The sequence below is a fragment of the Leptinotarsa decemlineata genome, unplaced genomic scaffold (assembly GCF_025532065.1).
Source record: "Leptinotarsa decemlineata unplaced genomic scaffold, Ldec_3_MD MMD2_tig00000008_RagTag_RagTag, whole genome shotgun sequence".
Classification (NCBI taxonomy): domain Eukaryota; kingdom Metazoa; phylum Arthropoda; class Insecta; order Coleoptera; family Chrysomelidae; genus Leptinotarsa; species Leptinotarsa decemlineata.
In genome coordinates this window covers 8,126,354-8,148,170 of record NW_027412537.1, presented here as the reverse complement: position 1 = coordinate 8,148,170, position 21,817 = coordinate 8,126,354, and the positions used below count along the sequence as shown (strand labels likewise).

At 35.8% G+C, this 21,817-nt stretch overlaps 1 protein-coding gene across 1 annotated transcript in view; it reads left to right on the top strand.

The window, feature by feature from the left end:
- Window positions 1-3,443: 3,443 nt before the first annotated feature.
- Window positions 3,444-21,817, top strand: part of Mccc1 (Methylcrotonoyl-CoA carboxylase 1) — a 39,720-nt gene continuing 21,346 nt past the window's right edge. The window contains exons 1-6 of the mRNA XM_074170970.1: window positions 3,444-3,603; window positions 3,696-3,885; window positions 8,051-8,268; window positions 10,189-10,337; window positions 17,389-17,621; window positions 19,991-20,174. Of these exons, the coding sequence (XP_074027071.1) occupies window positions 3,566-3,603; window positions 3,696-3,885; window positions 8,051-8,268; window positions 10,189-10,337; window positions 17,389-17,621; window positions 19,991-20,174 (1,012 nt within the window). The 5' untranslated portion in view covers window positions 3,444-3,565. The remainder of the gene's footprint in view (window positions 3,604-3,695; window positions 3,886-8,050; window positions 8,269-10,188; window positions 10,338-17,388; window positions 17,622-19,990; window positions 20,175-21,817) is intronic.

The following is a 21,817-nucleotide window of genomic DNA, read 5'->3' as shown; positions in this document are numbered from 1 at the left end:
AACCAAACTGAAACTGGCAGTTTAAGATGTTTTCGACTAACCCACCTTGTATCTGAAGAAATACAATACAGCTATAAAACTTTTATTCCGATTATGTGGGTATTTTGAGTGGAAATGAGTGACCAGTGTCGTAGAGTATATGATTAAAACATTAGTTACTTTAAATAAATAAATATATTAATATTCTTAAACTGTAGGTACTGTAAACTGTATTTTTATTTAAAAAAAATTTCTTTATTTTATTCAAAAATAATAAGTTACTTGCAATTTGTAAAAGATACATTTATTTAATTAATACCTATTTTTAAATGATATAAACTACGATTACTTACAAAACTATTCAAATTCAAAATAAACAGGATCATCTTCGGAATCCGAGTCGTCTTGCAGGTTAATAATTAGCGGTTGTGTCTTTACAGTCGCATCAATTATATTGTCAAGATCCCACATTTTTTGTTCTTCTTCTATTGCATGTCTTACTGCATCTCGCCAATTTTGTTCTGTAATATGTTGTAAAAACTCATATAACAATTCACGTACAGCTTGTATTTTATATGACGTATTTTTTCTAGCCACATAGCTTTTCATTTGTGCCCAAATGAGTTCAATTGGATTTAATTCGCAGTGGTAGGGTGGAAGTCTAAGGACTGTGATGTTTCGTCTTTCCGCCATTTTGTCAACTACGTATTTCTTGAACTTAGATTTGTGTTGCTGGGCAATTTTTAAAAGTTCTGCTTTAACCATTCCATCTTCGTAAGGCAGGGACTTATTCCGCAGCCAGTCAATGATATCCTGTTTCTTCCACGCAGTCGTTGGAAGTCTTTCAACTAGTGGTGAATGATAAGGTGCATTATCTAATACTATAATTGAGTTTGGTGGTATATGTTCAATCATCTGCTCAAAATACTCTTCGAAAACATCAGCTGTCATCTCCTCGTGATAGTCTTTTGTGCTTTTGGATTCAAACTCCAACAAACCATGCTTTGCAAATCCTTTTTCACTGCCAATGTGAGAAACTATTAATCTACTGCCTTTACCAGAGGGTGGGGAAATACCAGTAGACCAACCTTCCATAAAGGCTTGCCTGGAGCTTGATATATTTTTATCTGTCCAAATTTTTGTGAGAGTATGACCTGCGTTTACCCACGTTTCGTCCTGATAGTAAATTGGCCTTCCTTCAGCCCGAAATTTCCGTATAGATCTTAGATACTTTCTTCTCCAACATATTATCTCTTCCCGGTCAATCAAAAGTGATTTTCGGTCTGATTTCTCCCACCGGAAATTTAATTCTTTTAAAACTTGCCACAATTTGGTTCGTCCGACATGAGGCAAATCCGGGTCGTCTCTAACTTCTTGTAAAATTTTGTTTAAGTTGGGTATTTCTTTTTTGTAAAAAAATTCGTGAATTTTCCTTCGAATACCATTTTTAGCAAATTCATCAATTTCAATAGGTTTTCTCCCCCTCTTAAAGTATTCGTTTGTATTTGGGTTAGCTATACCTTTTTTTTTCTTTCTGATAGGAACCTATATATTGTTGACTCCACTACGCCCGTCATGTTGGCACAACTCTTGATTATGTTCTGAACAGTGTTTGTGGGATTCTGAGAAACCAGAGCATCGTTAACGTTCAAAACAATAGTCTTCTCTCTTGGTGAATAGACAGACTTACTGACTGTACGCAACAGTACCGGTGTAAAACTTGATGATGTTGATGATGATGACGAAGCCATCGCAAGCAATCAAACAAAACAAGCAGGAACGAAAGGTACGTATATGTTTGTAGGAATATGAAGAAAAGTTACTCATGCACTGCACAAAATTCGCAAAATAAATATTAGAGACGTTAATTACTGCCGTAGACGCCGAAACACCAACGAGCCGTAAATTAAATGCGATTAAAAAATGTACTAAACCAAAAATTATTTTCGTTCGTAACAACTTCACCCTTTCAAGGCAAGTTTCGAATATAAACTGAAGCTTTATATTTAATGAATAAACACCTCAGGAACCTCCGCCTATGATTTTACGAGTTTTACGACCGTTTTATGACTTGGGCCCTCATTTTGTGCTATCGACAAATTATGAACGGACTATAGTCTATTGCATAAGTAGGTATATAGAAATTGAAATGGATTCACACTATCATCAATCCTTGTCTACAGACAATCAGAGTTACAAAAATCGGTATTTTGTGTCACACAAACAAAGCATGTTGCATTGAACAATTAGATTTTTGATTTACTCGTATTATACTGTCATACTTCATGCATTAATTGATTAAAGCAGTAAAATTCCATAATTAGGTAGGTATATTGGATCTATTTTGAATTTCAAAACATTTGTGTTCGTTTAAACGAATCAGTCGACTCAATCACAGATCCTTAATATCATTCAATTAGAGTGATCAGTGGCGTAGCTAGGCAACCTAGGGCCCTGGGGCAAATAAAAAAAATGGGGCCCCACTGCTATCAAAACTGGTAAAATCATTAAATATACAAATACTCTAAAAATGCTAAGCTACTTTATCATCAGCTCTTTTTCATGCATTGCAGGGTAGGTAATAAAAATATATTGAACACTAACAACATAAATTGAAATTATTTTAATAATTGGGGTAGGTATTGGCCAATAAAACGAAATAGAAAAGATTCAGGGGTTTATTATTATTATTATATAAAGATCGGACCTATCAACTGAATAAATAGCTATTATAATCACAATCTTTTCCAAGCTTTAGTTTTTGCAAAAGTATCAATAACTTCGGTTAAATTCAGACTTGATGCGGTTTTGTTCTCAACTGCTATTAGCGATAAATGTAGGAGTCGAGTTTGGCCCATACGATTTCTTAAATATTTTTTTATTATTTTTAACTTGCTGAATGACTTTTCCACTGCTGCAGAAGTGACAGGAATTGAAGAGAATAATAACATTGCTGTAAATACTTCCGTTAGATCGTATTCTAGCACTCCATATTTACTCATTATTTCCTTACATAATGGTGAAAAGTCCATGCTTGAGTTATAAGTAGGCGGTAAATATTAACAAATTGAAGTGAAAAGCTAGGGCCTATTATATCTGAATATTTTCTTTGGAATTCGCCACACTTTTGTAATAAAGTTGCTTCATCAACATGTAATAAAAATGTGGGTTTTAGAAAATCGAATGTTTGACAGACTGTACTCATACTAGTAAATCGTGTATTTAATCGAGCTATTAATGTATCAAGTAACTGAGTTGCCATGATTGAAGTCGTGTTGCCACCTGTCATATTCATTTTGAAAATGGGAGAAATTTTCAAAAGTTGAGTTCGATTGAGATTTTCTGGTAAGGTCAAGGCCCCCCTGTGCTTGAGGGCCCCTGGGCACTACCCCGTCTAGTCCCTTAGTAGCTACGCTACTGAAAGTGATGAAACCTTGGTTTATGTATGAACTTCAAAACATATTTGATGTCACAATCGTTTCAACTCTGATAAGAATAACATTAGAGCGGGAGACAACATTATCTAAAGGCGATAATGAAGTTTTCGCTCGAATTTTGAGCGAACAGTTTGTTTTATTTATCCATTATGGCCTCCTATATACAGTTTTATTCTTTATTACAGCAGTAAGTTGAGTTTTGATTACCTGCTTTAAATTCAAAAGGTGTGGAATGCATGACCTTAATTCAGCTTAAATAGGAAAATTATGTTCTTGCAGTCGTGTTCAACCATTGGTATATAATCTCAACACAGTCAGATGGAAGAGTACCCTAAGAAGAATAGAAAAGCTTCTGATTGCCAACAGAGGGGAAATAGCATGTAGAGTAATAAGGACTGCTCGCCGATTAGGTGTAAGAACTGTTGCAGTGTACAGTGATCCTGACGAAAAATCGTTACATGTTGATTTGGTGAGCTTTACCTGCTGTTATTCATTTCTGACTTCTCCATTAATAATAATTTTCATTCGTTCTTCTGATACCCAGGGCCGGATTTAGGAAAGAGCAGGCGGGGCTGCCCTGGAGCCTTCACAGGTGAGGGGCCCCCATAATAAATATAAAAAATATACAAAATTTGACGGATCAGTAACTTTTATGTTTTTCCGCTCAAATTTTATTTTGATTTTTATCTAAGAATACTTGCACAAACATAATAATATAGTATTTCCAATACCAATTGGAAGAGCACAGAGAAAGAATTCCCGCCTCGACATAAGCGTCGGCATATTATTTTTCAGTGGTAGTTTTTCAGTTACTTATTCTTACAATCATAGCAATTAATCACCCCATGAAAAAGTTATCTCAACTGAATTTTTCCACCATGGGTGATTATGAAAAACTTTGAAATTTAAGGTAGTTGATTTCCGAGTCGAAAACTCTAAAATACATTGAAAACACAAATAATCACACCGAATTTTCGTCAAACATATTATTACAGAATAATAGAGGCCAACAAAATTGCTAGAAAAATCAAAATTCTTCTTCGCTATATTCGGATGAGGTGGAATGATCATCGGGTTGAATAACGATCGGATTTATGGAACTTTGCACATAATATTTGTTCTCTTCTTTTATAACGTGGGCCACACAGTTCTTCCACACATCACTATTACCTACTTCATTCACCACTCGCCTTATATCGGTGACTGATTACATTTCCGCAAGCTTTCTTTCATTGTGGCCCAAACCATTTCAATTGGATTGAACACACAATAGTATGGAGGCAAACGTAAGAGAATATGACCACGTTTCTCACACATCGAATCAATAATATAATCTTTTTTTTTAAATTACGTTGTTTTATGGTCGCCAGTAATACCTTTTTCGTTGGAATCTTTTCGGGTATTTCCATGTCATGATTTCGCATGAAATCAACAATATCTGCTTTTTTTGTGTTATTGTTTGGTATTTTAGTCAATAACCTAGAATGATACGAAGCGTTATCCATAACACTAATCGAGTTTGGAGGAATATTTGAGAGAAGCTGCTCACTGAACCAGGTTTCGAATAAAACCGCAGTCATATCTTCGTGGTAATCAGCAGACGAACCTTTTATATTTTTGGCCGACAGAAGCAAAGCGTTAGGTACGAAACCACTTTCATTCCCGGCATGCAAAATTATAACACGTTTTCCCCTTGAAGAAGGTGTGTTCAAAGCACAATACTTGGTTTCGTCTACCCAGCCATATTTGACAACATCATGGGTGTCAAACCAAGTTTCGTCGAGGTATATTATATGTCTGCTGGATTCTCGGTAGCTATTCATTCGCCTCAAATATTCTTGTCGGAGTTGAACAATGCGTGTCGATTCCATTATGACCATCCGATTGTTCAATTTTTTATATTTGAAACCACAAGACATTGAGACACCTCTTAGAGTTTCTAAAGATTTGTAATTGTAATCGGGATAGTCGAGTAATTTATATCAAATCATTTCCAAGATTGGTACTTCATTTTTTTGGTATATACCATAAATTTTTCGCCGAATCACACCTTTTGTAGCACCATCAACGTTAGCGAATTTTTTATTCCTTTGCTTTTGTTTCATTGCATGGTCAATGACATCCCCTATTTTAATGAATCGAAGAACTGTCGAACGAGATAATTTCGTTAACTCGCATATTCTATTCACAATAGCATTCTGTGAAGTGTGACAGTTTTCCTTCTTCAAGCATTCATGAATATTTAAAATTACTCGCTGAACTTGAACATGTAAATCCTTATTTAAATTCCGGATCCCTGTCGATTGACATGGATTCCTCACACGTAATGTTATCATTTGTTTCAAAAGGTCTTCAGAAAGCCATATTGATGAAAGTACCCAAAAACACTAAGATTTTCACAAAAATCGGTTTAAACGGTGAGTTGGAACCTTTGGTGTAAAAGTTGAAAACTTTTTCTAGAGATCAATCACCCTAACACCAAACTGATATTTTTGCACTCGACGCACGTTTCGCTAACAAGGTTAGCATCTTCAGGAGAAGCAAATTGATACTGAATCTAAAGACAAGGGTTAGCTGTTTATATACCTAACGTTTTTTGGTCCGATGTGGACTTTGTTTGTTGAATGATGATTCTCTTAATTGATTTTTCGGTAATTTACCAGTGGAACCACTACCTGCAAATTAATTTGTCAACAATAGATTAAAAAGCGGATAAATTAATTTGCAGGTAGTGGTTCCACTAGTTAATTATCAAAAAATCAATTAGGATAATCATCATTTAACAAAGTCCACATCGGACCAAAAAACTTTAGGTATATAAACAGCTAACCCTTGTCTTCAGATTCAGTTTCAATTTGCTTCTCCTAAAGATGCTAACCTTGTTAGCGAAACACGCGTCGAGTGCAAAAATATCAGTTTGGTGTTAGGGTATTTGATCTCAAGAAAAAGTTAAAAAAAAATCGGTTTGCAAAACCTCTCACTACCTCACCTAACCCCACGAACACACGGCACTAATAAAGAAATATTGTGAAACAGCCAAATAATTAGTATTCAGTCAGTCCAGCTAGCCGAGCCTTTATTCCTCAACTACATTTGATAGCACGTTTACTAACTATTTGGACGACTAGGGGCCACAGGCCAGAAATGTTTATGACTGTACCAGGGATGCTTTGAACATAAAAGCACTGATTGCACGTTTTCGTTTAATTTCAGTTTATGATTTGATGGAAATCCTTTTTTTCAATGTGTTATTTGTATCCATGAGTCGAAGAGGAATAAAATAGGTAAAAGAATCCGAAAAATAATTAATAATTAGAGACATCCACTTCTTCGTTGCTCCAGGGTCTCGAGACTTCCAAATCCGGCCCTGGTCATACCTGACAAAAAGTCAATAATATGAAATCAAAAAACTATATCTATGAAAAAAGTTGAGCAAAACTGTGTATTGAAATCATGATTCAAATCATACATCAAAATAAGAATCGAATATCTAAATCAACTTTTTTGTTGAATGTAACGAGATATTAGCAGTTATAAAGAATCTGCCAAATACTCCGTTTGTTTCCAAACTGAAAAAGTGCTGAAAGATAGTTCGAGACCTATAATTCACCAATTCTTCAACGCTACCAATATCTTCAACCTATTGAAAACGCCCTTCCCAAACTGGAACAAAAGTACGTGGAAGACGATCCTTTTTTGTATCATGGTTACTGTATGGTGGTCAGCGAGTCAGCAGAGTCCAGTTGTGAGGAAATTAACGAAATGTAGCGGACTGCAATTCGAAGAATTGCATTTACCGGAGGCCATTGAATGTTCGCATTACCGAGCACAAGAAACACACACAGCGAGGGGAACCAGCAAATCAGGAATAATAGAGCATGTTTGGACCCATCAACATAACATCGAGTGTTCCCAAGTTGAGGTCGTACACAGGGAGGAACATTGGTTAAGGAGGAAATTTAAAGAAGCCGCATACATTTTGTCCAACAATGTATTCAGCCAAGCACTAAACCGGTGAAGCGGAAAAAGGAAAGCGGAGATAAGTAAAAATATTCGAATGACCCATAAATAGTCATATATCGGAGGAATTAGTCCAGTCATCACCCGAAGCCGATTGTAAATACTAAGAATCGAAACGTCGTGAAGTAACTTGGCTTGGAATCTCTTGATTTTTTATTTTTATTTTTTGTTCAATTGTTCTATTTTTACTTCTATTTTATTTCACCATTATTTCGTTTCAGCTTTTTTTGACTAACATAATTGCTATTTTCTTTTTATTGGTTCTTTCAGGGATTTCAAATCATTTTATATAATATCGAACAATGGAAGTCCGAACTAATGAAATTCATCATGAAACATTGTCAATCACTTTCAAACGAAAGTATTCTCTGAGATATCACAGTTCAAAGTAGACTTGTAAAAACGAGAAACATTTTCGAAACAGCCTAATAAAACTGACACTTCTAAAAGTCATTTTTCATTGCACAGCTACATTACAAAAGATTTTGTTTATCCTCGAAACGGGGCTAGGCTAACTAGATATCAATACATCCCCATAAAATTGCGCATTGAACGTCGCTGATCGCTGAAAGTATCCGTTCGTGTTCGAATTGTGAATATTTTTTTCATTACAGGCAGACGAAGCATATAACATTGGTCCTGCGGCTGCATCTCAAAGTTATCTCAGAGGCGACAAATTGTTAGATGTCGCCAGTAAAGCAAAGTGTCACGCCATTCATCCAGGATATGGATTCCTTTCAGAGAATCTCGAGTTTGCTGAGAACTGCCAACAACAAAATATCATTTTCATTGGCCCTCCTGCATCAGCCATTCGAGATATGGGAATTAAAAGGTAGTAATATTGAATAGTGTAAAATAATATTCAGTGTATAGTGTATAATACTATTTTTATGGCTTCAATGCCATGGAATGACACTGAATTTTCAGAAATCATCATATATGTTCATATCAAAAGGTCTATATCAATTGATTCAAATCCAATCCAATTAAATTCAATAATGAAAATATTAAATCCTCTCCTAGTGCTGAATTTCTTGGTCTTATTGTAGATAAAAACGTATCATGTAGAAAACATATTGAAACAATAAGAAAAAATAAATAGCTCCCATAATTGGAATTTTATTCAAAATAAGAAATGTTGTACCCCTAAAATACCTTAAATTGATTTATTTTCCATTAGTATAATATTCCATGGGGAATGGCAATAAATTCCTTATTGAATCCAATTCAAAAAGAATGAAATTATAAGGTGTATATACAAGTTGAACTACAAGGAGCCTACAGTTATCTTGTATAAACAAAAAAAAACGATTAAATTTGTCGTTCTTACATACATTCAAACTATGTACCGTACCTTCATTCATTTGGCCAAAAATAAGCTCAAACATTCAAATTTGACTTTCAAAATCAATGATGACCAACACAACCATTTGACAAGATATTCAGGCAATCTGAAATTAATGAAAATGGGCGAAATTCGATTCATTATAAATGTATCAAATTTCACAATGAGCTATCGAATGTTTAAAAAAAATTAATGAATAAAAATTCCAGAGCAATTTGAAAAAATATTTATTGTTTGTATAGATTTATTATCTGATGAGTACATTTATGTTCATGTTGATAATAATGTTCAAACATATATGTATGTAGATATGTGTATATGTATGTATATTTATATTTTTTTCAAGTTTCAGTTCTGATTCAACTTTTTTGTGTGCTCTGTTGGGTCTCAGTTATGTTATAGTTAGTTTTTTGAATTATTGTTTTTTTTCCCTGCTATAAACATTGTATGTTTCTTGGGAAAATAAATTATAATTATTATTATCATTATTATAAACTCATTGGATTCCTGAAAAATAGAAAATCATTATTTTTAGTTCCCTGGCCACAACTTTTTTTCGTACAATGTTAAGTCATATGAGAAATTTTCTAAATCATTTATTACTTAGGACGACCTGGTCAGAAAAAAATAATACTATGTGGTGAGTATTAGAAAGGTTTGCCGACACTTCAATTTAGAATGGAAGTAGCATATAAGAAACTTGAATAAATGTTTATTCATCATTCTAGATGAAAATATATCATAGCCAAAACATATTGAAACGACAAGAAGAAAATTAGTTCCCATAATTGGAATCTTTATTTTAATCAATTATTTTGATTACGTCAATACACTCTACCATTTGCCACTACCTTTAGGGCGTATATTCATCAATTCTGGAGGTCAATTCGAAGGTCAATTATCATGTAGGTCAAGAATTTATGTTCATGATATTAATCTCGACCATTTTTTGCCTCTTTCTTTTCAAATTCACAATTATTGGTTGAAACAAAGTATTAAACGAAGTAAATAATGTGCTTCAGATGATCTCGAGACCTAACACCAGACAGCGCTGTTTCGACCTGACTACGTCTCATCAGTAGTGCTTGGCTGAACCACTCAATTGTCTTCTAAGGAAAAGCATAAAAGTGGTTTCAGTGCTTTCTTTGTCGATGAATATCATTCAATATAATGTATTTTTTATTTCTTTCAAATAGTTCAAATCCATGCATACACTTCTAAACATACCTTGAATTTGTGAATATTTTAAGAATATTTCTGCTAGATTTCGAATCCGAAACTAACTGTAGTTGAAGTGAATAGTTGAATTTCCAGAAACATGAGCTGAATAATTTGTCATACTATCAAAACTGTTTTCGCTTCAATCTTGAATAATCATTTCTAAAAAATATTTTTCCGATTTCTTAGCACGTCTAAGGCCATCATGTCAAAAGCTGGAGTACCTGTCATAAAAGGATACCACGGAGAAGATCAAAGTAACGAGAGGCTGAAAGAAGAGGCAAGGAAAATTGGTTTTCCTCTTATGATAAAGGCTGTGCGTGGAGGTGGAGGAAAAGGTATTAGGAGTTTTCAAAAGTTTTATCCGTTTTGATGTTGTGTTTTTGTAGCTCCATATCTCAAAACATATTTATTATACCGTGTTGTGGTATATACTGATCGATAGAGCTCTAGAGAGCCGGCTGCTGAAATTGGGTCGCTTAAACGACCTCTAGTAAAGAAACTTTAGAGCTTTTGATAGAAAAACACTTTGGAAATCAGACTCTTGATGTTCCATTTTCTCCCCCTGAACTATTTTACTGTGCGCCGCTGGTAGATTCTAAAATACAAAATGAATTTTCCGTTTTATTTGGAAACTTTTTTTGTTTAGAAACTCTTTTCGTTTCTGCGACCGTTATCGAGAAAAAAATGAAAGATTTTTTGTAGAAATGATTTATTTTACAATACAAAAACCTAAATAATAACAATTAAACTGCATTATAACAAATGTTGAAAGTGACCCCCTCCTACCCTTATACATGCGTCCGCTCTTCTTCTCATTGATGCCCGTACTCTTGCGAAGACTCCCGGAGTATTTCTTACAGTTTCAAATGCATTTATTATTCGTAAGTCATCCACGTTATTCACTGGTGTTGTATACACTAGAGATTTGAGATATCCCCATAGGCAAAAATCTAGACTATTTAAATCAGGCGACCTAGGGGGCCATGATTGAGGTCCACCCCGTCCTATCCACTTGTTCTCATACACTCCGTTTAAATACATCCTAGCCAAAATAGAAAAATGTGTTGGGGCGCCATCGTGCATAAACCAAATTTGATTTCTCAACAAAAGAGGCACGTTTTCGAGTAACAAAGGCAATTCGTGTTGCAAAAAATGTCTGTAGAAGCGACCATTAAGTCGACCAGGCAAAAAGAAAGGTCCAATCAAATGATCCCGTAGTACACCAGTTCATAATTTGTTGAAAACTGGTCTTGAAAATGTGCTTGGCTTCGTCAGTAAAAAGGATTTCACAGTCAAAATCGGGGTCATCTGCTAGTCTATTAAGGTACCACTGGCAGAAATTGATCCTTAAAGCGAAATCTCGAGGAAGAAGCGCCTGCACTCTTTGAATATGGTAAGGGTATAGTAGAGACTCGCGCAATATTCTCCAAATAACCTGATGACTAATATTTAAATGTTTACCGATTATTCTGGTGCTAGTACTGGGATGTTCTTCTATTTCATTTAGAAGAGCTTCTTCGATCTGTGGAGTTCAAACAGTACGTGGTCTACCTCCGTCACATACCTTTTTATTAACACATCCAGTTTCTACAAGACTCCTATGGATATTCGAGAATGTTCTTTGATCAGGTATTACTCTATTGGGATAGCGCTCCATGTACAAACGTCTGGCTTCTCGTGCATTTCCATTCGCAAGACCATAGATAAAATGTATCTCAGCCATTTCAGAATTGGTAAAAATTGACATTGTTTGACATTGTAACGAGTAATTAAAACAATTAGTTTTATACCGTACAGTGTCAAACTGAAACCTTAAATAGTTAAAACGCAAATCCGAAAAAAACTCCTAAAGAAAACAAAACATTTATTTTGTATCGTAGAATCTACCAGCGGCGCACTGCAAAGAAGTTCAATAGGAACTGCAGGAATCGCCTTTATTACTCGAACACTTGCCTCTTTTGTTGAGAAATTTGATTTATGCACGACAGCACTCCAGCATATTTTTCTATTTTGTCTCGGAAGTGTTTACATGAAGTGTATGAGAACAATTGAATAGAGGTTTTTGTATTGTAAAATAAATCATTTTTAGAAAAAATCTTTAATTTTTTTCTCGATAACGGTTGCAGAAACGAAAAGAGTTTCTAAACAAAAAAAGTTTCCAAATAAAACGGAAAATTCATTTTGTATTTTAGAATCTACCAGCGGCGCATAGTAAAAAAGTTCAGGGGGAGAAAATGGAACATGACACCTGAAAAAATATCACCTTGTAGAATCAACAACCATCTGACAAAACCCACTAATGTATGCCCTATAACGCAATCTAGATTCCAAATTTGAGCTCAATATCTCGAAAACTGCAGGAGCTCCAAAGAAATAACAAGAAAAATCTTCAACACCCTGTAAATCGGTAACGAAGCGTTTGCGGACCTATGTTTATATGAACTTGTAGTTATGAAATAAGCCAAAGAATTACCCCCTTTTGTATGTGAACGATGTTTAGGAACACCCTATATACCACCCAGTTGGTTGGCAGCAAGGGTGGCATATGTAGCTAAAGTGAGTCGGAAAGGCCCACATCCTGAATCGGTACGACCAATCAGCCTTACATCCTTCCTGTTGAAAGGACTTGAGAGGATACTGGAGGGACACATCAGGAGGGTGGAATTATATGCATCCTCCCTGAGTAACCACCAGTATTGTTATTAAACCGGCAAATCGACAGATTTGGCATTAAACAACTTTGTTGAGAAAATTTCCCAATACCCTGACCATAAGGAGATTGCGGTTGCTGTATTTCTCGATATTGAAGGAGCATTTGACAATGCACTACCTAAATCTATAGGATCGCCTCTGGCTAGGAAAGGTATAGAATCGACCATAACTGGCTGGATCTATGCCATGCTAGTAAACAGAACTGCAACTACGACTCTTCAAGGCGAAGCTATTAGGTTCAGGGTCACCAGAGGCTGCCCTCAAGGTGGGGTACTATCTCCCCTTCTGTGGTCGCTCCTGACAGATAGTCTTCTTGATGCCCTCGACAGAAGAGAAGTAGATCTGCAAGCTTATGCAGATGACCTTGTCATCTTGGCAAGGTCCACGTCGGGAAGGGTAGCTTGTAATATCCTCCGAAGCACGATGGACGTTGTTCTCAGTTGCTGCTTGAGGGAGCAGTTATCTGTCAACCCCAGCAAAACTGTTATAATCCTCTTTACCAGGAGGATCACTTATGGTGCAAATGCCTGATGGTCGAAGGCTTTACAGAAAACGGCCCAGGTGAAGCCTGCCCAGGGCAGGCTTGTGCCAACAGTACCACACCGTCAGCGGCCCATGGGGATCCTCCTAGGTCTACCTCCTCTCCACATTTTTCTGGAGGCTAGGTTGACTGCATATAGACTTGTGCACATTGCAAATTGCACAAATCAATTCAATGCAGAGTGCAACAGACTGCTGGTTGACACTGGAAGTCACAGCATTCTGGAAATTACCTCTGACATCGGTTTAGGCTTTGCCAAACAAAGATTGAACACCTGGATGGCAAGAAATGTATGGACTTCTGGCAGAATCTTCCAGGATTGTCTCACTCAATGATAGTGTTAATGAACTCACTGCTCGACGTTGGTTTGCAAAATTTAGTTCCGGAGATTTTGGTTTCGAAGATGAGCCCGAAGTAGTCGAGTTACTGTAATCCAGACGAGGATTTCAGGACCCTGAGGACCCATCACAAACGGTGTGTGAGATAGTGGAAAAACTGGGCACAGTTCTCATGCACTTTTTGAAGGTTTAAAACGTATTGGAAATATCAAAGTGGGTGGAAAAGTAGGTGCCACTCGATTTGAACGACTGACAGAAATTGTCACGTTATGAGGTCGTTGATTATCTACGGAACAGGAGATATTCAGGACAGTGGTTGGACACCGTTGAGCCACCTGGGCACTTCTCAAAGGGGGAATCCTATCAAAAAAAGACTATGGTCACTGTATGATGGTCAGCAACTGGTGTGATACACTATAACTTTCTGCATCTGGGCCAAACCATTACAGCATAGTCGTATTGTGAGGAAATCGACGAAATGTATTGAAAATTGCGTCAGCAGCAGCCGGCACTGGTCAACAGGAAAGGTCGGATGTGCTCCACGACAACACCCGTCCGCACGTTTCACAAATCACCATCTGAATACTGAAAGAATTGAGTGTCGAAAGCCTGTCTCACCCACCATACTCCCCAGACCTCAACTTTTTCACCGGTAGATTCTTTGACAATCAGGAACAGACAAAAACGGCTTTCGTTGACTTTATCGAATCCTGAGTACACAATTTTTATGGTGATGGAATTATTCGACTTATGTTACGTTGGCAAAAGTTTAATGATTCAAATGGCGCCAATTTCGAATAAATTGAATAAGTATTCACTAAGATTTCACGGTTCAAAGTAGATTCATGAAAATGGACAAAACTTTTGAAACATACATACAAAAATACACTATTTGAAAAATTTTCTGGGTTTCAACAATTCCAAATCGCTAGTATGATGTAAATATATCTATCTTACCAGTAATAACTTTCAATCATTTTGACAAAATTGATTCTATACTTCAGGTTGGTTGTAAGAAATGAAAATATAATTCATAAATTGGATTCATTACTACCAAATGAACCAATGTGGTATCAATGTGGCTTGAAGGAACTATCATAGCGGATGGTACACGGATCATTGGATACAGCGCCATCTATTTGTTTGTGAGATCAGAAATTTTAAATTTGGAATAGAGGTAGGGGGCATCAAATTGGATATTTCTAGCGATAAACCAATTGAAAAAATGGCATCAAAAAACAAATAAAAATATATTCGTGAATAAGTGAAAATTTCCATTTTCGATTTATTCTTGAAAAATTAGTAGGCTTCGTCTTTTATGTCTCACCACCTCAAGTTGTTTTATAATATTCTTTCAGTCGACGTAATACTGCCGACAATTTGGAGAAAATGGCTTCTGAATAGAAATGGTCATTTTATAGAAATTTTATCTCCTATAAAATGATTTGGAATTGGGTTAAACCAAAATAGGTTTTCAATTGTTTTATCATTGAAATTATCGGCAGTATCAATATTTCTTATAGATCTTCAGCAATATAATGGAAACAGTTATTTAATGAATCAGGGGTTATTCAATTCGGATAAAAATTATTCCAATAAACATTCTTATGTAGAATTGAAATTGAAAAAATTAATATTATCATTTCATTTTCCAAAATTCACCACCTATTGTTCCAGTCACATTTAATAGGTGTAACTGGAACTTATGGCTTAGAACTGATCTAAAACGAGTATTTTTTATCTCCAGAAAACGCCAACTTAGTTGGTGAAACACGCTTTTATTATCTTCACCTGTATGTATGTATGTAATATGTAATATGTTAGCATTTTTGTTTTTGGTTTGGATGCCACCTCTAGTTGGCTATCTTTATATATTTTGAGAGTTTCGGTGGTGTTCTGCATTGTGAATTTGACTAATGCTGTTTTGCTGATATTTAGTGCTAAATGATTTTTTTCAGCCCATTTCATTATTTTCTCATATATGGATTCTGCTGATTCTGCAAGTGCAATCAGTGACCAGAACATTTGTATCGTCTGCATATGCAACTATATGTACCTTTAATAGACTATTTAGGTATTGTATTGAGTCGTTCGCATAAATAAGAAAAAGCAGTGGTCCGAGTATAGACCCCTGTGGAACTCCTTGCTTGCAGGCCAAGGACTGACTGTGAACACCTTGAATTCTTACTGTTTGTAACCTGTTCTCTAGATATGACCTCATCCAATCTTGGGCAACTCCACGAACCCCATAGCGATGCATTTTCTGGATTAGTACATAGTGATCCACACAGTCAAATGCCCTAGAAAAATCGATGAACAAACCACAAATTTGCAATTTGTTATCCAAGGCTGTTACTACGTGTTCTATGAAATCATATAAAGCTGTTTCCGTGCTTTCATTTTGCATGAAACCATGCTGGTTTGTCGAAAGTAAGGAGAAACGATAGTAACTGATTTTTAATATTCATTTCGTATACCTTGGATATACTAGAGAGAAGACTTACCCCTCTACAGTTCTCATAGCTATTTGAGTCTCCTTTTTTAAAGATTGGGGTAACGATTGCTACTTTTAATTTCTCAGGGAACATTCCCCGTTCCATGGAAAGATTTTTCAGATAGGTCAGGAGGTAGACTATTTCTTCCATGCATTTTTTCGGAAGATTGTTTGAGACCTGATCATATCCACTAGCATTAGAATTCTTTGATTCATTTATTGATTCAAAGACCTCATATTCCTTGATTGGGTGGAGAAATATAGAGTTTGGACAGAGTGCAACTGTATTTTCCATAAAATTGAGATCATATTCTCTTTGTTCTTCCGCTTTCGTGAAATGAGCATTGAAATTGTTAGCCATGTCAACACATGACACCTTAGTGTCAATGGAAATATCTTTGGGCTTATAGTTTTTTTCTGGATATTATTTTAGTTTGCCACATGGTTTTTGATTCATTGTGAGAACTATTTATCTTATGGTCAATGCATCTTTGATTATTCTGCTTTAGTTTATCCCTGTATATTATAGTTACTTGGCGACATATATCCTTGAAATTTTCGTTCACTCTCGCGCATTCTGAATATAGATAAACCATTTTGTTGTGGTTATAGAGTTCGGGGGTAAGGGGGTTAGAGTTGACTTTCTTTGTTTTTTCGCGGGCAGATGGCGCTGTACGTAACCTCCTTGATATAATTCGAACTCACTTTACATGTATTTCTTCATTTCAGAAAAGTATTATTTTATCAACATGCACGCCTGCTGCTTTATTTGTAACCCCCCTTTGTGCGCCTGCTGCCTTGGGCTTGGCAGCTTGATTGGCAGCTGATGGTCATTTTTCTAAGCAATATAGGCTCAAAGTTTAGAAAAATGACTGAAAAACACGCTTTTATAGCATACGAAACTAAAAAATGAAAAATAAATATAGTTTAAAATACTAAAATACACTTTTTCAAAGAACATCGAAGTAAAAAGTCAAAAATATTTTTTTTAAATAAGCTTAAAACAATAACGAACAAAAAATACTTGTATTATGGTGAAAAAAGCGTGGGAGCTTTGTGTCATATTTCTTGTATATCAAGCTCCCGTCGCTTTTTTCACAATAATACTAGTAATTCTCGTTTGTTATTGTTTTAAGCTTATATAAAAAAATATTTTCAATTTTTTAGTTCAATGTTCTTTAAAAGCGTGTTTTTTAGTGTTTTAATCTAAATTTATTACTCTTCGTTTCAAACCAAAACTATTCAGTCCATAGCTTTCGGAAAATAATAGAATCCTTGATTATTTTTATTAATTATTCAAGGAATGAGAATAGCATACACCGAAGAGCAGTTTGAAGAAGCCCTAGAATCAGCCAGGACTGAATCTCAGAAAGCATTTGCTGACTCTGTTGTTCTACTGGAAAAGTTTGTGACCGAACCAAGACACGTGGAAGTGCAAGTTTTCGCAGATACCCATGGAAACGCAGTACATTTGTTTGAAAGAGACTGTTCCGTTCAACGGAGACATCAGAAAGTCATTGAAGAAGCTCCTGCGGTAAGTTGATTAAAATCGAGTGTTTCAAAACTTACTTAGAACCTATTTTCCAACAAATTGGCTCTTATGTCACAATGTGATGAACGAAATCATTTCTGTTCTGCTTCTTTAATTTGTAATACTTCGATAAAGGTCATTGGACTCGTTCTATGCTGTGTTGATTAATCTACGTTTGCTTTAAAATTATGCCTCTTACTACGAGATAATTAACATTAAATTAAACCCATCATATTCAAATGAGATTTTATGCTATTGTTAACAAATAAATGGTACCCACTTTCAGAATGAACTCTGAACCTCTGAGTAATATCAAATTGCTGCTGGTATATTGTGGGTATATAACCTGTTATAAAAATTGTTACATCTTAGCGTAATATTCCAAAACGAAAGGCGAATTTTTATTTTTCTCAAAACATATTTATTTATTCGTCAATTTTTATTTTGTCCCTTTTGAAGTAGTCCCGCTCAGATACAATACAATTGTGCCAGCGTTTTTCCAATCGATGCACTTTTTGGTACGTTATTGAGCTGCCTCAGCGATTTGGCTTTCATCTCCTCAATCCTCGCAGAACGTCGTCCTTTCATGGATCTCTTCAATATTGGCTCAGGAAAAAGTCGCAGGGGGGCAAATCTGGAGAATACGGTAACTGACGCATGATTACGGTGTTATTTTTGGCCAAAAAATTACAAACAAGCAATGACGAGTGAGCAGGTGCATCATCGTGATGTGAAAGCCATGAATTGTTTTTTTACAATACTGTACATTTTTTTCGTATTGCTTCTTGTAAGCGTCGCATAACTTCAAAATAATACTCATTATTGACGGTACGACCATGTGTTAAGAACTCCTAACGCACTACACCATGGTAATCGAAGAAAACAGTAAGTAAAACTTCGACATTTGATCGAACATGGCGTGATATTTTGATCTTGCCTCTACTGGGCCCTTCCATTGGGGTGCTGGACTTTGGATTTGATGCCATTATCATATACCTATAATTCGTCACCAGTTATGACACTTTCAAGCATAAATCTGGATCGCTGTTGTCATTCAACAATTCCTGAGCGATTAGAGTAGATTAGATTGTCGGAGAGCTAGCTGTTGGCCTGATTCACTGCGACGTTTTCAGATATATCGTGATGCTCCTTGGTTGTTAGAGCTCAATGTCTAGCTTGATCTCTTTGTTGAGACTCCATAGCCTTGACACTGACTCCTTCATATAGCTGGCAGCCTGTGGTTTCTCTTCCCGCATCTTGCGTGTCTCAGTCTTGCTATCGCTTCTCATTCACAGAGCACATGCAGTGCGGTTTCTTCCTCTTCTTGACAGAACCTGCATTGGGTTTTTTTCTGTCAGACCCATGTTGCTCATATGCTTCCTGCTATGTCCCGTTAGTAGACCCGCCATTACCCTTACAACCAACCTTACGGTTGGCAGGTTGGCGGTTTAGCAGGTCTTCCATAAATCTGGGCGATGGTTTCTTTATGAACTCTTTCGTCTGCCTCATTCCTGAGAGCTTATTCCACCAATCTATCGATTCAGTTTGCATCCATGAATTTATGGATATCTTCATACATGCTTTCGCTACCCCGCTCATTGCCTTGGGCGCTTTCACGGGCTGGAACATCGGCCTCCTCATTGCCCTTGTGACACTCATGTCCGGGTACCCAAGCTAGAGTGACTCTATTTTTTGGGTACTTCGCCCCTTGAGTGCGCTCCTGTGCGATGCTCATGCAACGGTTTTTTGGTAAAAATTCAGCAATTTTGGAAAAAACTTTGCTGTCACATAACATAAGTTTGAGAAGAGTATCCAACGTAAAAAATAACGAGTGAGTTTAAGCTACTTATGTTATCGATGACACTACGTAATGACACTCATTCGCTTATTTGATTAAATCCCAGCCTTCACATTGGATTTGAATAGCTGAAGATTAAATCCATTCGTAAAAAACTCTTCATCTGAAATCTGAACATATTGTTCTGCATGCAGATGATACAAATACAGTAGCCAGTGACAATTCCCCGGTAGAGCTTCAAACTAAAATGAACACAATAGCAAAACAATTCAGTTTATGGTGTAGAAAAAACTGTTTGACTTTTAATGCTGGAAAGATGATATGTTTACAATTTTTACTTCAAAACAGTTAAGGTCTATTTCGTTGACCAGCAACATAATTGAACCCTTTGAAAATACCACATTTTTGAGATTATATGTTGACTCAAATATAAGGTGAAAAATAAATAAATATCAACTATGTATCCAAAATATCAGTATCATTGATACTTTACTCCTATATGATGTAAGTGATCAGATTGGAATGAAATGCTTATTATTATTATTATAAAAAAAATATGCACGTTATGTTCCAGCCAGGTCTGTCGGAAGAATTGAGGCAAGAATTAGGAAATGCCGCGGTGAGAGCAGCTAAAGCAGTAGGATACGTTGGAGCGGGTACCGTTGAATTTATTTTGGATAAAAACGATCATAGTTTTCATTTCATGGAAATGAATACGAGGCTTCAAGTGGAACACCCGATTACGGAAATGATCACAGGTGAATTTTCTATTGATCACTGGGCTATAGTTGAAAAAATGAAAAACGAAAAAAGTTCGAGTTTTACATGTGTAAAGAGAAATGAAAATTTCTATGTTTTTTACCACTTTTAATTGTAACTAACGTTATTGCAGTTTCGTCCTATATGGACATTCTCAAACTAATACAATAAACTAACAATGATTCATTACATTCGCCAATATATACCATTCAGGTACTTGATTGAGTACCTGAATTTACAGTTCACAATGCGGATGTGCCAATTTAAAAACCGGAGAGTAAATTAAATCGATTTGATCATTTAACAGGTTGCACCCGCAATGTTTATGCTTGTTAATTTCCAAGGATTCTAAATAATTGAGTTTGCAACCCTTCCTTGCATAGTGCAGAATTTCCGTATAGTTTAGATTCGGAAACTTGTGGTTGCATGCCGAGGAATGGTTTGAAAACGTCGAATCATTTTTTCCTAGTCTGAAGGACCTTTCATGTTCATCACACCGTTTTTGGAAATTTCGTCCGCATTGTCCCACATAGACACTATTACACTCCGGACCCTTAAGCTTATAAACTCCAGATTTTTCCAACTTGTCGATCTTATCTTTGGCATTTAAAAGGAAATGAGATAACCTGGCATGTGGTCTGAATGCTACTACCACATTGTTTTTTCTGAAGAAACCTGCGATTATTTCTGTTCTTTTTCCAAAATATGTTAGCGTTACCTATTTCTTGATTTCTGGTTGTTTGACCTGAGGATATATTAATCTGTGAGTGAATTTCCGGCTTTGTTTCCTGACTAACTTCTGAATAGTATCTGCGTTTAAACAATTATTATGACCTATCTGTGTAATTGTATCAATTTCCCTAGCTAGATTGTCTGCAGACAAAGGCAGTGCGAATGCCCTGTGCAACATTGAGTTGTAGGCTGCTAATTTATGACTGTCTGGATGAAAAGAATCGCTTGGGATGGTGGTGTCAGTATAGCTAGGTTTTCTGAAAACATTGAACTCGAATTTATTCTGATTGTGTAATGGCCAGGTCTAAGAAATTTATCTGTTTCTCTATCTCTGTTTCGAAATATCTATTCAACAAAATCTTCTCCGAAGCTTTGGTCTCTTGTGCTATCTAGGTGAGCAAAAGTTAACACTAGTGAAGATGAATCTAGCATAGTTGAGAAGAAATATTATCTGATCGAAGGTTTTCTTTTAATAGAATATGATAATTTCCAAAAGTTCATTAGGGCTAAAAAATCAAAGACATGAATAATATCTTTGTTTATAGATGAAAGGAAAAATTTCTTTTTACATGAAAATGAAAATATTGAATGACTTGATGAAATATCAGTAATATCGGCATTTCTTTTCACAAGCTTATTAGGAAGACTCTATAGCAAAAAAAACTATAATGTATTTCAACAGCTTTGTAATAAAACTGATTGTGCAATTAAATTACGTAATAACGATGCATTCTTGGAATTTTATGAAAAACTCCGCACCAACTTTGAAAAAGCATTCTCTATTAAACAAATTAAACGCAAAAAAAAATTAAAGACTTGGATAACCAGAGGCATCAAAATAACGGCAAAAAATATGAGATCCTTGCACACAATTCATAAATTTACTGAGGAACCGTTTTTCCACAAGTAT